We start from the raw sequence: 16,513 nt of genomic DNA on the forward strand, positions 1-16,513 counted from the left end.
TATGCCAGACTGCATATGAGGAAACTTCAGTGGTGCCTAAAGAGCCTTTGGTATCAACACTCTCAAGATCTGGAAACTCTTCTACCTATAATTCCTTGCCTCAGAAAATAATTTCTTTTGTGGGCAACAACATGCTCCCACAACAAGGGACTGCCCTTCTCCCCACACCCTGCTGCCCAGACCCTAACCACAGATGCAAAAGACTATGCTTGGGGTGCATACAGGGCCAATGGAGCCCACAGCAATTCCCCTTGCACATCTGTCTAAAAGAGATGATGGCTGTGCAGCACGCCTTGATAGCTTTCAAACCCCTTCTCTCTCCAAGGGTTCTCCTGATCAAAACAGACAACACCACTGTGAAGTGGTACATCAACAAGCACGGAGGGACTCACTGCTATCCTCTATGCAGGCTGGCCATGACCCTTTGGCTCACACCTCTTCCATGCAACTACACCTGCTAGCACAATACCTACTAGGCTTTCTCAACTCCCTGGTAGAACAATTAAGCAGAAACCTTCTGGATCCACACGAGTGGCAGCTCAACAGAAGTACCTTCACCCTAATAAATGGGGAACCCCGAAGGTCAACCTCTTTGCCTCCCACACCAACCATCAGCTCAGCAAATTCTGCACCAGGGAACATCACTCCATGGCTTGCAAAGTGGATGCCCTCTCCTTTCCCTGGGTCAACCTCTCGGTCTATGCCTTTCCTCCCCTTCCTCTTATCCCCAGGGTACTGCTCAAAATAAGGGAGGAAAAACCAAGGACCATTTTTATAGCTCCAGACTGGCCCCGACAGCACTGGTACCCCTTGCTGCACAGCCTGTCCCCGCTGCCTTCATGGCATCTTCCTCAGATTCCAAACCTACTAACCCAGAGGGAAGGGGAATTCATGCATCCCCAATTCCAGGCGCTCAGTTTAGCAGCTTGGCTTATTCCCTAACCCCGAAACAATCTGCCATCCTCAGCAAACAGTTTTGGGATGTTATCCATGAGGCCAGACGCCCTAGCACCAGAAAGTCTTATGCAGATAAATGGAAAAATTCTGCACTTGGATCCAGGCTAAGGGGGCCAATATGGCACAGCCCTCCATCCCTCTCATCCTGGATTACTTAGCTGACCTACTACACAGTGGTCTCTCTTTCTCCTCTATAAAAATTCATGCCTCTGCTATTTCTGCTCATTTTCCCACTGAGCAGCCACTTTTCTCACACCCTTTGATCAAACAGTTCCTCAGAGGGGCTAGCAATTTGAGACCCCCAGAAGGGCACCTACACTGGCTTGGGACCTTAACTTTGTCTTAGAAAAGCTCACCCTCCCTCCTTTCGAACTAGCTTCTTCTGCAGAGCTACAATTTCTCTCCTGGAAGACGGCTTTCCTTCTTGCTATCACTTCAGTCAGAAGAGTCTCTGAGCTTCAAGAACTCACGGCTGTGGAACCCTTTGTCATCTTCCATGCAGACCGGGTATCCCTCAGAACGAACCTATCCTTCATGCCGAAGGTGGTGTCCAGTGTGGCTTTCAACCAATCCATTCATTTTTCCACCTTCTTTCTAATCCCCAGAACAAGGGGGAAAGGATTCTTCACTCTTTAGATGTGCACAGACAGCTCAGATACTATTTGGACAGGACTAAATCCTTCAGAAAGTCTAATCAAGTGCTGGTTAGCTTTACTACAGGGGCAGAAAGCAAATCATTTCCAAATGGATAGCACACTGCATCCATTTCTGCTACAAACAGCATGGCAAGCCTCTCCACAAGGGGGTCAGGACTCACTCCACCAGAGCAGCCTCCACCTGTGCAGCTTTCCTCAGAGGAGTCCCCACCAGGGACATCCTGGAGGCTGCCACCTGGACATCTGTTCAGATTTTTACCAAGCATTACCACCTGCCTCTCTTCTCCAAATCCAGGGCAGGGTTTGCCTCTGCAGTCTTGCAGGACATCCTAGCCAGCCCCTAGCTTTCTTGACAGCCTCCACCTTTTTCCTCTACCCAAATATGATGACTGCAACAGTGAAACACGAAGAACATAGTACAGTTGTGTACACTTACCATAAATGTAGGTATTAGTGTGTATTCACTGTTGCAGTCCTGGCTTCCCTCCCTTCATCCCCCCCCTTTTTCTTTTTCTCCTTTGGTTACCTTTCTTCCTTGTTGCTCTCCTTTCCTTACAAGGAACATATCTGTATGTATTTTTCCACTGGTGGGGTTCTTCCACCAGAACATGGCCTCCTACTCTGAGGGCTCATGACAGGTTAAGACAAGAAAAAGTGATGTAATGGCGTCGGACGCCTTACTTTATACCACTGACGACCTGACGTCAGTCCTCAAGTGACAGCAACTGATGCAAAAATACTAAGTCTCTGGTATTTGGGCTGGCTGAGGGCTACCCTGGCAGGGATAACCAAAATGTGATAACTACAGCAGTGAATACACTCGAACATCTACATTTATGGTAAGTGTACACAACTGTACTTTTTGGGGAAGGGGAGGTAGGTATGGCAAAATAACACTGACATTTCCATAAACACTTACACTCTAGAAAAAATACTTTAATTTTCTATCGTACGTCTCAACCACTTATCTACACACTCAAACTTATACCTGCCTATCCCTGACATGTATCTGGCTTTCCTTTGGATAATGAGCCCCTGAAGAGGGAAATATCGACTATCACTGAATTAACTGCTGGGTGGAGGAAGACAGAATAGAGATCAGAACAATCCTGTACAGTGTAATCCACACAGCTGCTGAAGGACTTTTTTTTTTTTTTATTATTATTCTTGTTCCGCAGTCTAAATGTCTTCTCAAATTCAAATTCCTCACACATGTGGAAGACGAAGACATAAACAATTGGTCGCACAGACGCAGAAAATGTCTGTGCGAATGGACGCAAAGGGCTTTCTTAAAGAATGCTCTTAACAAAAAAAACATAATTTTTTTTTTCTTAAAAGAAAAGTAATCTCCGGCCAGCGGAAACAGAATACTGGAGTTTACACAGTGTTTTCCAGTCTACCGAAGAATCGGTTTGATTTCTGGATAGTCCAAAAAAAAAAAAAAAAAAAAAAGTGCAAGTTCGTGCCTTTTAGCAAGCATTTTGTCTGACTTCTCACAGGCCAGTCAGGGACAGCCAAAGGACCAGATGTGGCCCGGGGGCCATATAATGCCGAGGTCTGGTCTTGCTGAACCATGTGTTGGTCACTGTTAAGCCATTTGCCAGACAGAAGTCTATGATGGCCTCTTCTTCATTATTCCAGTTTCCCCACCCATGTGTACCAAGACTGTCCTCTCATCCTGTTCTCTCCATCCCGATATAAGGATCCAGGTTCACTATTATCAACAACAACACATTTGTCCCACTTTATTGAAGAGGTCCCGAAACTGCTGCCTGAATGCTCTCCTTTCCTCACAATCACAACCCATAGGATGCGATTATGAAGACCTCCTTATCTTTGCATTGAAATTCTGATTGCTGTGAGACTGTCACTGAATCTGATGACATCTATAACTGTCTTCAGGAGGCTGTTTCCCATGACAGTTTTTCACACTCAAACATGGCATCCATAGCTCTGCCTATTTACCGGAAAAAAAAAAAAAAGTCCTTCAGCAGCTGTGTGGATTACACTGTACATGATTGTTCTGATCTCTATTCTGTCTTCCTCCACCCAGCAGTTAATTCAGTGATAGTCGATATTTCCCTCTTCAAGGGCTCATTATCCAAAGGAAAGCCAGATACATGTCAGGGATAGGTTAGTGCAAAAAGACTGAGGGGGAACTCTAGGATGTTCTTCGTGTTTCACTATTGCAGTCATAACTGTTGGGTGCTCCTGCCGGCAGGCAGCCCGAGGTCGGCCAGAATCCCAAAGTCTGGGTCCGGCGTCGGTTGTATAGGCTAGTACCCTGACGTCAGTACGCTTTGGTACATAGCCCTCAGCAGACGCCATCTTCTCCAGTCTTTCTTGCCGTGCGGTGGAAAGCAGCTCGCAAGTCGTTGGTTGGCGATTATCGAACAGCGTATTTGGTTGTTGTCGGTCCGAAGTTCTTACTTCTCTTCTCAAAGCTAAGTACCCGTGGGAATCTTTTTCTTGTTCCTCCGATGTCAGAAAAGTTAATAATTGTACAGCGTGGGAAACAAATACCTCATAAAGATTTCCACTCTTACTGTCTACCTTGCTTAGGCCCTGACCACGACGTTTCTTGTTGTCGGTTCTGTGCCAGGTTCAACTCTCGTACTATCAAGCGCAGGTACGATTGGGCTTTAAATTATTTTGGCAGACGCTTCAATTACAGAATGTCGCCGGACACTACCGAGTCCAAAAGAAGCGCAAAGACAAAGACAGGCCGAGGTCCAAACAGGACTCGTTGCAGCTGGAGCCAGCGTCCGTTCGGCTGTCGCCAGTGAGGCGCTTTTGCAGCCCTGTCGTCCGCCACTTCTGAACCGATGGTCGATACGGACTCCCATGGGGAGCCATCAAGGCCCACTATTTTAACTGCTGCAGGACCTTCGGACGCCGCCCTTCAGATGGGTCCGGAACCGCTGTGCAGGTACCGGCTTCTGAGCCGGTTTTCAGGCCTACTCGCATTACAATTTCAAAGGCAAAGGCAAAGACAAAGACTCCTGTTAAGTCTAAAGTTCCAGCTCAAGCTGCTTCTGAATCCACTCCCAAGACACAAAAGCAATTATTGAGGATGGCTGAAGATTTGCTTACAATGATTAGGGGTTCTCACCCCCCCTCCTGAGAAAAGGCCTTGACAGGATGTTATTCTGGATTCCTCTGACCAGGCTTCTGTATCTTCTGTTTCTTCCTCAGATCAGGACTATTCCTTTCCCCCTTATGAGGATTCGGATGCTGAGGATTCTTTACCCTCGGCCTCTCCGCCTGAGGATTTTTCTTTTGGGGAAACCCTGCATGAGATGAGGGAACATTTTCATTGGGAAGGACAGGAATATTCTGCTTCCAAGAAGAGGCTTAGAGAATTTCTTCTTCTTCCTCAGCATAGGCCTTTAGCTATCCCTCCTGTTTTGGACATTGTAGATTATGCTTTTTCTGAGGCTAATTTGAATCCTGATTCCATGCCTCCTGCTCCTTCTAAGCCTGATCGATTTTATAGGGTTCCTGACTCTCATTTATTTTTATTTAAAAACCCTTCTGCGGATCCTGAAACTATTTCTCAGGGCTCTAAGGCTGCTAAGGTTGCTACTTCTAAAAATCCTATTCCCTCTGAGAAGGATTCTCGGGCTTTAGACAGGTGGGGAAAAAAGGTATATACTTCTGCTACCCTGTCTGTAAGGGCTTTAAATTGCCAGTTTCATATGTTTAAATATCAGCAATTCCTTTTGTCTGTTTTAAAGCAAAAGCTTGCTTCCCTTCCTGCTTGTGCAGAGGATAAGGAACTTCAGGATGTGTTTTGCATGCTACTGAACAGGTTAACAAGCATAGCTTACATTGTGGTTTTGATGCTTTGGATGCTTCTTGCAGGGCTGCTGTCTCTGGTACTGTTATTAGGAGACATGCCTGGCTTCGTGAACAAAGTTTGCCTGAACAGGTTAAGGCTAAGTTATTAGATGCCCCTGTTCAACAAGATGTTCTTTTTGGATCTAAGGCTGAGGAAGTTATTAAAAAGATGGAGGAAAAGGCAAAGGCCATGGACTCTGTGAAAGATTTCTTGCAGGTTCAGCCGGCTAGATTTTCCAGGGATTGGCCCTCTAAAACCTGGTCCTTTCCCACGTTTGACAGGCCTCAAAGGGGAAGATATAGGCACTCCAGAGGTCGTGGTCAAGGCCAGGCCTCTTACAGATCTAGACAATGGACTGCTTCTTCACCTAGAAGGGGAGAAGACAGATCCCAATCTCAAAGAAAGCAAACTCAATGACTCTCTCGGTTGGGCTTCAGGACCCCTTCACCTGGACGCCCCTCTCGAAGGAAAACTGTCTCTTTTTTACAGAAATTGGACTCATATTACCCAGGACAGATGGGTATTGGACGTGATTTAAAAGGTTACAAATTCCACTTTCACACTTTGCCAAGGACTCACGGTTGGCCAGATCTGCCAAAACTTCAATGGTCAGAGGCCTTAACTCAAGTGGATGCTCTTCTGGCCATGAGAGCCATAGAGCCTGTTCCACTCTTGGAAATGGGAAAAGGGTTTTATTCAAGACTGTTTCTGGTTCCCAGAAAACAAAACTCTTGGAGACCTATTCTGGACCTTTCTGTGTTAAACACCTTTTTGGAAATTCCAAAGTTCAAGATGCTTACTCTGCAACAGCTAATTCCAATGCTCTCTCAAGACGCCTGGATGGTGACATTGGACTTAAAGGAAGCCTATTTACATATTCCCATCAGACAAGAACGCAGGAAATTCCTCAGGTTCAAGGCAGGTTCGAGGCACTTTCAATTCTCTGTTCTGCCCTTTGGTTTATCTACTGCCCAGAGTCTTCACCAAGTGCCTGGCACCAGTAGTGGCTTACTGCAGACTTCAGGGGATCCAGATTTACCCCTATTTGGACGACTGCCTTATTCAGGCAGACAGCAAAGATCTTCTGCTTCAACATCTGGACTTTGTTCAACGCCTTCTCCTCCTACTGGGATTCTCAGTGAACATAAAAAGTCACATTTGATCCCTTCTCAACAAATGGTATTCTTGGGAGCCCTCTTAAATACAACCTTACAAAGGGCCTTCCTCACTCCAGAAAAACAAATTCAGCTGGCTTCTACTTTCAACACCTTGGCAACTCTATCTCAGCTCACTGCAAGGAAATTCCTGCAGGCTCTGGGCTACATGGCTTCCTGCATTCTGTTGATTCCAAACGCAAGGCTTCACATGAGAAAGCTTCAATGGTATCTGAAAAGTGTATGGTCACAGCATTACCACAATCTGGATATTCTGATTCCTCTGATCCCCTGCCTTCAGAAGGAGTTCCTCTGGTGGTCCAGGGCATGCACTTCAAACGAAGGAAAACCTTTTCGTCTTCCTCAACCTACTCAAATCCTAACCACGGACGCCTCGGATTATGCTTGGGAGCACACTTTCTAGACAATTGCCAGCAGGGAACCTGGACAAAGGACCATCTTCACTGGCACATCAATCTGAAGGAAATGTTGGCAGTCCAAAACGCCTTCTAGCCTTCAAGAATCTTCTACAACCAGGCCCTCTGCTAATTCGCACAGACAACACCACGGTCATGTGGTACATCAACAAGCAGGGGGGCTCTCATTCATACCCCCTTTGCAGACTAGCTATGGGTTTATGGGACACAGCTCTAAATTTGAATCTACATCTCCAGGCTCAATTCATTCCAGGGAAACAGAATCTCTTAGCAGACAGCCTGAGCAGAAACATTTCAGAGCCTCACGAATGGATGCTAGACACCAACTTGTTCAACAGGATTACTGCAGTTTGGGATGTCCCCAGATAGATCTGTTTGCATCCCATCTCAATCATCAGCTGCCTCGCTTTTGCACCAGGTCCTTCCACAAAGCAGCTTGGAGAGTGGATGCCCTGTCCTTCAGCTGGAGAAGCCTTTCAGCATATGCCTTCCCTCCTCTTCCTCTACTACCTCGGGTATTACTGAAAATAAAACAGGACAAGCCCAGGTTCCTCATCTTGATTGCTCCAAATTGGCCTCGACAGTTTTGGTATCCAACTTTAAAGCTCCTGTTCTCGGGGCCTCCTTGGATTCTCCCACTGAACCCTTCGCTTCTGTCCCAGCATCAGGGTCTGTTACTACATTCCAATCTCAAGACCCTTTGCCTGGCAGCTTGGCTCTTCAAAGGAGTTTGATTCCATCTAGTCTTCCCAAACAAGTTTTGGATGTTCTTTTGGAAGCTAGACGGCCTAGCACTAGGAAATCCTATGCCTCTAAATGGAAGAGGTTTTCTATTTGGATGCAGGACTGAGGTTCTGATCCTCAGGTACCTGATCTCTCTTCTATTTTGCTTTACCTTTCGGAACTTTTATCTAAAGGACTTTCCTTTTCTTCCATTAAGATTCATGCGCTATCTCTGCACATTTCAGTTCTGATCCTCCTGTTTTTTCTCATCCTTGGTGAAGCAGTTCTTGAGAGGGGCTAAAATTTAGGCCTCCAAGGACCCCTCCTGTCCCTGCCTGGGATCTTAATTATGTTTTAGAAAAACTTACTTTGCCTCCTTTTGAGCCTGCTGCATCTTCAGATATTAAGTTTCTATCCTGGAAGACTGTTATTTTGTTAGCATTGACCTCTGCCAGAAGGGTCTCAGAGTTGCAAGCTCTCATGGCTGTGGAACCATACCTTATTTTCCATCAGGACAGAGTATACTTGAGGACCAATCCTACTTTCATGCCTAAAGTGATTTCGAAAGTGGCTTTAAATCAGACAATTCACCTTCCTACTTTCTTTCCAAATCCTCAAAACAAAGGGGAAATGATTTTGCATTCATTAGATGTGTACAGACAGTTACGATTTTACATGGACAAGACTAAAGATTTCAGAAAGTCTAACCAATTGTTTGTTTCCTTTGCCTCCAGTTCTCTTGGAAAACCTATTTCTAAACAAACTATTTCCAAATGGATTGCTTATGGAATCAGATTTTGTTACACTCATCATGGGAAACAGTTTCCAGGTACCATTAGAAGTCACTCTAATAGAGCAGCTGCCACTTCTACAGCTTTCCTCAGAGGAGTCCCTACCAAGGATATCTTGGAAGCTGCCACTTGGAGTCCTGTGCATACTTGTGCCAAGCACTCCAATCTACCCTTGTTTCCTAAGTCCAGGGCAGGCTTTGCCCCTGCTGTCTTGTAGGGTATTCTCGCCTCCCTTCTTCTATCTAAAGCCTCCTCCCTTTACACTGCTTTGGGATTCCACCCTACAGTTATGACTGCAACAGTGAAGCGAAGAACATAGTACAGTTGTGTACACCTACCATAAATGTAGATGTTCGAGTGTCTTCACTGTTGCAGTCGGGTCTCCCTCCTATCCCCTCTTTTCCTTTTTTGTGGTGTATTTGTGTTTCCTTGTTGGATTCATTTTTGGTTTATTGGGGACTTCTGACATCTGGGGCAAGAAAGGCTGGAGAAGATGGCGTCGGCTGAGGGCTATGTACCAAAGCGTACTGACGTCAAGGTACTAGCCTATACAGCCGACGCCGGACCCAGACTTTGGGATTCTGGCCGACCTCGGGCTGCCTGCTTGCAGGAGCACCCAACAGTTATGACTGCAACAGTGAAGACACTCGAACATCTACATTTATGGTAGGTGTACACAACTGTACTAACTGCTGATTTCTGACAGGTGCAGGGTACTGCCCAGTAAATATACACTTCTGCCATGGGTAGTAGATCATTCCTCACTCTGATAAGATTTAGGCAGGCTAAGAGACCAGATCACATTCTGGCTTCACCTCTCAGGAAGGAATTATGGAGTGGGGGGGTGCCCATGGATGCCGTGGTCATGGTGGCAGTCACCAAGAAGGAACTTGCTGAACAAAAGTTTCTGTTCATCCCCCTAACAGGGAGTCTAGGGCGATTGGGCAGATTTGGGAAGGGTGTATATGAGTCAGTGACCTTTCCCTTAGGTCGCTGAACTATTTGAAACATTTTACTAGACTACAAAGGGACTTGATCAAGAAGCAGTCAAAATCCCTTTCCACGACCATTACTGCTGAGGCTCAATCGTCTGTGGCCTCTCAGTTGACTACCCTCCAGTCCATTTCCAGTTTGTCCATGATGCTTATCTCGCATGCAGCCGAATGTGCCTCAAGGGCAGTGGGTTCAGGCATATCCATTAGGAGACATGACTGGATGTGTTTATATGACTTTGCAGAGCCTTTCAAGTCTTCGTTCATCAATGCACCCTTTGACAGCAGTTCTTTGTTTGGCCCAGAAGTGAAGGGTGAACACTGCAGGTGAGAAAGGGATAGATAGACCTTCTCTGCAGTGGGCATACGTTTTTCAGCCTCTCAAAGATCCTTTTCTAGGACTCAACAAGGTGGACAGAAAATTCGGTTTAGAAAGTCCCAGGGTCCTTTCCAGGACACGTGGAGGTAGTTCCCTAAGGGGCAGGGGGGAGACTCTGATGATGATACCTACTCAACAGAGAAGGCTCGCAAAACTAGGGGTCCATAGACTCCTTGATAGACCCTATCAGCACTCCTGAAAGAAGGCTTGATTGTCCCCCTCTGGAGGCAAACTGGTGGGGGTCAACTATCCCAGCACCAGAGAGTCTGACGAGATATAACAAGAGATACTTGGATGCAGAGTATTATTTCCAGAGGTTATATAATTCCCTTTTCCCTTCCACCCCCAACTGCATGCAAGTTCCCAATTTTCTACGCAGTCCAAGGAAAGCAGCAGCGCTAGAAATGCAAAAGCTGCTAGAAAAAGAATCAGCCAAGAGATCCCACCAGACCAGAGAGAATCTGGAACTTACTCAAGGTTCTTTTTAGTGCCCAAGAAAACAAGGGCCAGGAGACCAATTTTGGATCTCGGCACCTTGAACAAGTGAGTTAGACATACAAAGTTTTGAATGGTCACACTTCAGTCCTTTCTACCCTTCGTGGGCAAGGATGACTGGATGTGCTTGATACCACGCACGTGCTATCACATAAAAATGAACAGACAATCCAGAAGGTAATTACGCTTCACCTGGGAGCCAGTCCCTGTCAGTTCAGAGCACTGCCCTTTGGCCTCACCACAGCCCCAGGGTGTTCACCAAATGCATGGCAGAGGTAGCAGCTCACTTGAGACTGCAGGGATTCTTAGTGTTTCTATATCTAGACTGGCTCATTACTGTCCTAACCAGGCATCAACTAACAAGAGCAAGAGATAAGGTACTTCAAATTTGTTCTCATCTGGGGATAACCGTAAATTACAAGAAGTCTCAGTTACAACCAACTTAAACCTTGGAATTCATAGGAGCAGTCTTCAACACAATACTAGTGACAGCTTCTCTTCCTTTCTCAAGAGTGCAGACTTTCAGCTTCCAGGTCAGAAAAATAATTTACAGTACCAAAAATTCATCTCCGTTAATCCTTCAAGCCTTGGGATCAGTGTCAGCTGCCATAATCTTAATTCTTCTACCAAAATTTCTTATGAGAATTCTGCAGTGGATACTAGCAACACAGTGGTTGATTCTTTACCAGCACATATCAGCACAAATAAGTATCACTCAGGCATGCAGGCATGCAAGAGATATTTCTGGTGGTGGATTCAGTCAGATTAGGTTTTACAAGGCCGTCCTTTCATTCTCCCTCAACCCAAGGCCATAATGGCCAGGGACACTTCCCAGACCAGGTGGGTGGGGAGCATTTCCTGGGGAATTTTCATATCATTGTTCTAGCTCTTAGCATAGCAAGCCTTCCAGAATGCTCTCCCTTTAGGGACAGTCACGATTCAAACGGACAATATGTCAGTAGTTTGGTACATCAACGAGCAAGGAGGAACCAGATTTTACCCCTTGCGTCGAGATGGATCTCATCCAACAGCTTTCTCATACCAATGCACATTCTGGGGAAGTCCAGGGTGATAGCAGAAAAAATTGATCAGGTCCATTTTTCTACCACACGAGTGTTCTCTCAACGTGAAAGTGACAGAAATGATTTTCCATTAATGGGGCCAGCCTTGCTGCAATCTTTTTGCTTTTCCCCTAAACAACAAATGCATCACATACATTGCCCTAGTCGGTGCTCCAGGGAAATCACCAAGAGATGCTGTACTTCACAACTGGCCCACAGGTCTACCTTATGCTTACCCGCTAATTCCCCTAATTCCAAAATTCCTGCAGAAAGCTACCAGGTTGAAGAGCAAAAATTCATCCTCATTACACCTTTCTGGCCTCTACAGATTTAGTTCCCCTTCCTATGGCCTCATCTACTTTACCAACCTTGGATTCTGGATCTAATTCCAGACATCCTGTCTCACTAGACAGGTGTGATTCATCCAAATATCTCAAACCTCAAGTTGACAGTGTGATTTCTCCAATTCTGTTAATAGCCAGACAACAGATGTTCTCTTCCCCCATCTGTCATATTCTTTTATCTTCCCATAAGTCTTCTACAAAACTTCACACAAGTAAATGGAAAAGGTTTGTTTGCTGGGCACAACAAAAATATATTGACCCCTTCTCAGGTCCTGTACATAGTATACTTGAATTTTTAGCAACAATAATGAGGGAGCTAGCTCCTCTACAGTTAATGATCAGTTAGCAGCAGTCTCTAACTTTGGATATGAGAATTCTTCTGTGGCCTCTTCTAAACTTTGCAAAGCATTTTTGAAGGGCACACTCCTGCTGAGTCCCCCGTACAAGGATCCTATTCCACCATGGGATTTTAACTTGTTGCTGCAGGCCTTAATTCATTCTCCCTCTGAACCAGCAGCTAAATGCGATCTTAAGTTCCTGACCTGGAAGACTATCTTTCTAGTGACCATTACCTCTGCTAGAAGTATTTCAGAACTTCAAGTATTGTTATCTAAGCCTCCATACATGATCTTTCATAAGGATGGAGTCACATTACATACCAATGCTTCTTTCCTTCCTAAGGTGGTATTAGGATCCAGTATCAATCATTCCATTAATTTGCCAGTCTTTCCTAAATTTGCAAGTAAAGGTGAATATATGTCACAATTGTGTTTTTACTTGCATACTGGACTGGATTACTGGATTCACTCCTGTGTACTCAGCACATCGAGCAAGAGCACTTTTCAGCACTCGTTTCCCTAGCAGGTATGGGTTTTACGGGATTGGGTTGCTAGCCCGAGACTCAACCCTCCTCAGAGGGTGCACCACACACTCGCACCTAGGGACAGTGTCCCCAGTCTAGTTATTGCATATCTTTGGAGTGTGGGAGAAATCCAGATCACCCGGAGGAAACCCACACAAACACAGGGAGGACATGTAAACTCTACTCAGAAGGCACCCCAGCCGAGAACCTCTCGCTGTGAGGCGACAACACTAACCACTGCACAGTCCTTTTACTTAGATAGGATAAAAGGAACTAGGAAAACAGATCAATTATTGTGTCCTTTGCAGATTTTAAGTTGGACAAACCATTTGCAAAGGTGACTTTAGCCAGATGACTGATGGATTGCATATCATTTTATGTATAACAAGTTGGGTCTAACCTTAACTAAACCTCCTAAGAGCCCACTCAACTAGGTCTATGGCAACTTATTCAGTGTTTCTATCTAGAGCTTCCATGGACGATATATGTGCGGCTGCAACTTGGGCAAACCCTCATACCTGTATCGCTCATTACAAACTGGATCTGGTCTTGAGGGGACAAGCAGCCTTTTGGCTCAGCTGTGCTCAGGAATATCCTTCCTTAGAGTCCACTCAGGATTTTAGGTAGCTGGGGACCCTGTCCCAACAGTTGAGGATAGAATGAAAATTGACATCAGAAGATAAAAAAAAGTTATGTACTTACTATAACGTCCGTCTGTGTTGTCCTTTTTCATCTATTTTTATTCTTCCTCAACTTCCCGCCCACCAACCCCCAATCCTTTTCATTATGTACTTCTAGAAGAACAAGAGACTGTAAGGACACCACTCTCTTTAATATTGAGGTCCAGATATGGCCTTTCTGTCAGGAAAGTTTTAGTAGTTCTTTTTACTTTATATAAAACAGCAGACAAGATCTGAGGTATGTTAGGGGTTGATGCATTATGGGCAAGGGAGGAGCTTGAGAGCTTTTCAGTGACCACGAACTTTAGTAATGGCAGAGTCAGATCCAAGGATCATAGCCAAACCTGGCAGTTGAGGAAGAATGAAAATGGGTAACACATATGGAACGTTGAGTACATAACTTTTTTTTTTTTTTTAAATCTCCATCTGTGGTTTATTTTCCTAGATTGTTCTTGTAGGTTAAGCTGCCACCTATTTAACTTGTAAATGGCATGTTGTGGGATAATAGTGCAATGTGTTCCATAAAAATCAGGATCTGGATAAGTGGTGAAGCATTTAATCCTTCTAGTCGATACAACATTTTTTTGTGTAATGTATGCTGTAAGAGCCAGGAAATGCAGTGACATTGTGGCATACTGTGTGACTGTGAAATTCACCTTCCTTAGAATCAACAGGATGCAAGCAGGAGGGCCTTCTCTTCCCTTAGAAATGGAGAGTAAACTCAGATTCTCAAAACTGGCCAATACTGGTTGTACATTGGTACTAGCCCTGTCTCTGTCCATCATTGTGTGTGTGTGTGTGTGTGTGTGTGTGTGTGTGTGTGTGTGTGTGTGTGTGTGTGTGTGTGTGTGTGTGTGTGTGTGTGTGTGTGTGTGGTGTGTGTGTGTGTGGTGTGTGTGTGTGTGTGTGTGTGTGTGTGTGTGTGTGTGTGTGTGTGTGTGTGTGTGTGTGTGTGTGTGTGTGTGTGTGTGTGTGTGTGTGTGTGTGTGTGTGTGTGTGTGTGTGTGTGTGTGTGTGTGTGTGTGTGTGTGTGTGTGTGTGTGTGTGTGTGTGTGTGTGTGTGTGTGTGTGTGTGTGTGTGTGTGTGTGTGTGTGTGTGTGTGTGTGTGTGTGTGTGTGTGTGTGTGTGTGTGTGTGTGTGTGTGTGTGAGCAGAGGTTCAATTTGATCTTTGATGAACCTGGACTACTTTCATACATGTGTCATGGTACCATTTTAGAGTAAGTGTGGAATACATCTGGAAATTATTATTCCACTTCTGTTAAGTTCTAGGCTAAGCTATATTGTTAACATCTTTTTCTGTTATTTTAGAGCTGCTTACTGCATGCAGTAATGTTTTTTTTTTCTTTTTAATAGGCAGATGTATGCCTGCATGTTTCACTGCCTCATGAGTATCCCTTTGCAAAACCTGAGATATTTGTGTGGTCGCAAGCTCTGGACAGGCAGCAACAGAAGCAGCTAAATGATGACCTTGTGTCCCATATCAGCTCCTTGTACAATGGAGAGCTCTGCATAAGTATTGCTGTGCAATGGCTGCAGGACAGTATCGTACCTTACATTGAAAAGAGCAAAGTGACCTCTGAAAATGCTCCCAAACCAAAGGAAACTAAGATTACTTTCCATCGGATGTGGATTTACAGCCACCACATATATCGTCAGGAACTGAGGAAGAAGATTTTAGATTATGCAAAGCGTCTACATTTGACAGGCTTCTCTTTGACAGGAAAACCTGGTGTGATTTGTGTGGAAGGGAAGAAAGAAAACTGTGAGGAGTTCTGGCGTGATATACGTTACCCTAACTGGAAACATATCTCTTGTAAGCACACTGAGACTATTGAAGCTGTTGAAAATGTGGTAGAACATCGCTTGTTTGAGGCTTTTGAAGAGCTGACATTTGAGGCTCATGGTGACTATGGGCTAAGGAATGATTACCACATGGACTTGGGGCAGTTTGTGGAATTCCTTAAAGAGCACAATTGCGAGCATGTTTTTCAAATATTGTTTGGTTTAGATGCAAAATCAGCAAAAAATGTAGACCTTTCTTTAACTTCTTAGTTGGACAGACATAATTGAATAGGCACCATTGTGATACCACCAGCGTTCACTGGATTTGTGATAACATCTCAAGGTTACCATGGGATTTGTCTCTGACTGCAAGACTGTACAAATGCCGGGCTGTCAATAAAGTGTTGCAGTTTTACACTATTTCTTTTTTCACATTTAAAATGTATTTGTACAGTAGTAGCTGGTCTTGTTTCAGACAGCAAAACTATTTAAGCATCAGCCAGTATCATACTTAAAAATTTTGTATTTATTTATTTATTCACTTGGTTATTTTATTTGGTTGACCAGATTGTTCTTGCTGGGCCGAACCAGTTTTCAGAGGAGGGCTCTGGAAACAATGGTTGTCCATGTTAATTGAACAGAAATTACATATGAAATGCCACATATTAAAATCAGTTTGATGGCAACACAGTGGAGCACTGATAGGCATTGCTGCCTCACAGCATATATACCTCCTGTGTTGTCAAGAGTTTTTGGCAAGTCCTTTGATTTCATCTTATGTCTCATAGTCTTGCTGCAGTGAACTAGGAGTCTTCCAGATTGCTAAAGTGTGTGTGTGTGTGTGTGTGTGTGTGTGTGTGTGTGTGTGTGTGTGTGTGTGTGTGTGTGTGGCCTGCCCAGGATTAGTTCTTATATTCATTGAGTGTCTGGATAAGTGCTAGATGTTTATCATATTGATCACTGCTACAGTAGGCTTAGCTATATGGGTTATATCTTACCAAGGATATAACAGCCAGCCAGCGTTCAATGCTTCGGGGCACCTTCCACATGCCCAAACTGTCCAGCAGCTCAAGATGAGCTGACTAAAAGGCAAGTTTTGGCATGGAGCCCTTCAGAGCTTTACTGCCATTGAAGAGTATGCTTCTCTGAGACTTTCAAGGATCGACAGTCAGCTTGTTCTTTCTTTTGCTGGGCAGATAAGTTCACTCAATTTTCTTACATTTTTGGATGTTTTAATAATTTCTTCTTCCAGAAAGTTATTTTAAGGCTAGGAGTGTTGCATCTTAACAGACTGTTTCAAGACTGTAATGTACTTTTAAATGGAGCACTAATTTTGTCTTACAGTTTTTAAAAGTGG

General features: G+C 44.6%; 1 protein-coding gene across 5 annotated transcripts in view; it reads left to right on the top strand.

Annotated features, from left to right (window-relative positions):
• RWDD2A (RWD domain containing 2A) overlaps positions 1–15,576 on the top strand; it is a 78,467-nt gene extending 62,891 nt beyond the window's left edge. For all 5 annotated transcript variants that reach the window (XM_044065957.1, XM_044065965.1, XM_044065949.1 and 2 more), the window contains one exon: positions 14,728–15,576. In XM_044065957.1, the coding sequence (XP_043921892.1) occupies positions 14,728–15,426 (699 nt within the window). In that variant the 3' untranslated portion in view covers positions 15,427–15,576. The remainder of the gene's footprint in view (positions 1–14,727) is intronic.
• The last annotated feature ends 937 nt before the right edge of the window (positions 15,577–16,513 follow it).

Source organism: Protopterus annectens, chromosome 1.part0 (assembly GCF_019279795.1).
Source record: "Protopterus annectens isolate FY-2018-M chromosome 1.part0, PAN1.0, whole genome shotgun sequence".
Lineage (NCBI taxonomy): Eukaryota > Metazoa > Chordata > Ceratodontiformes > Protopteridae > Protopterus > Protopterus annectens.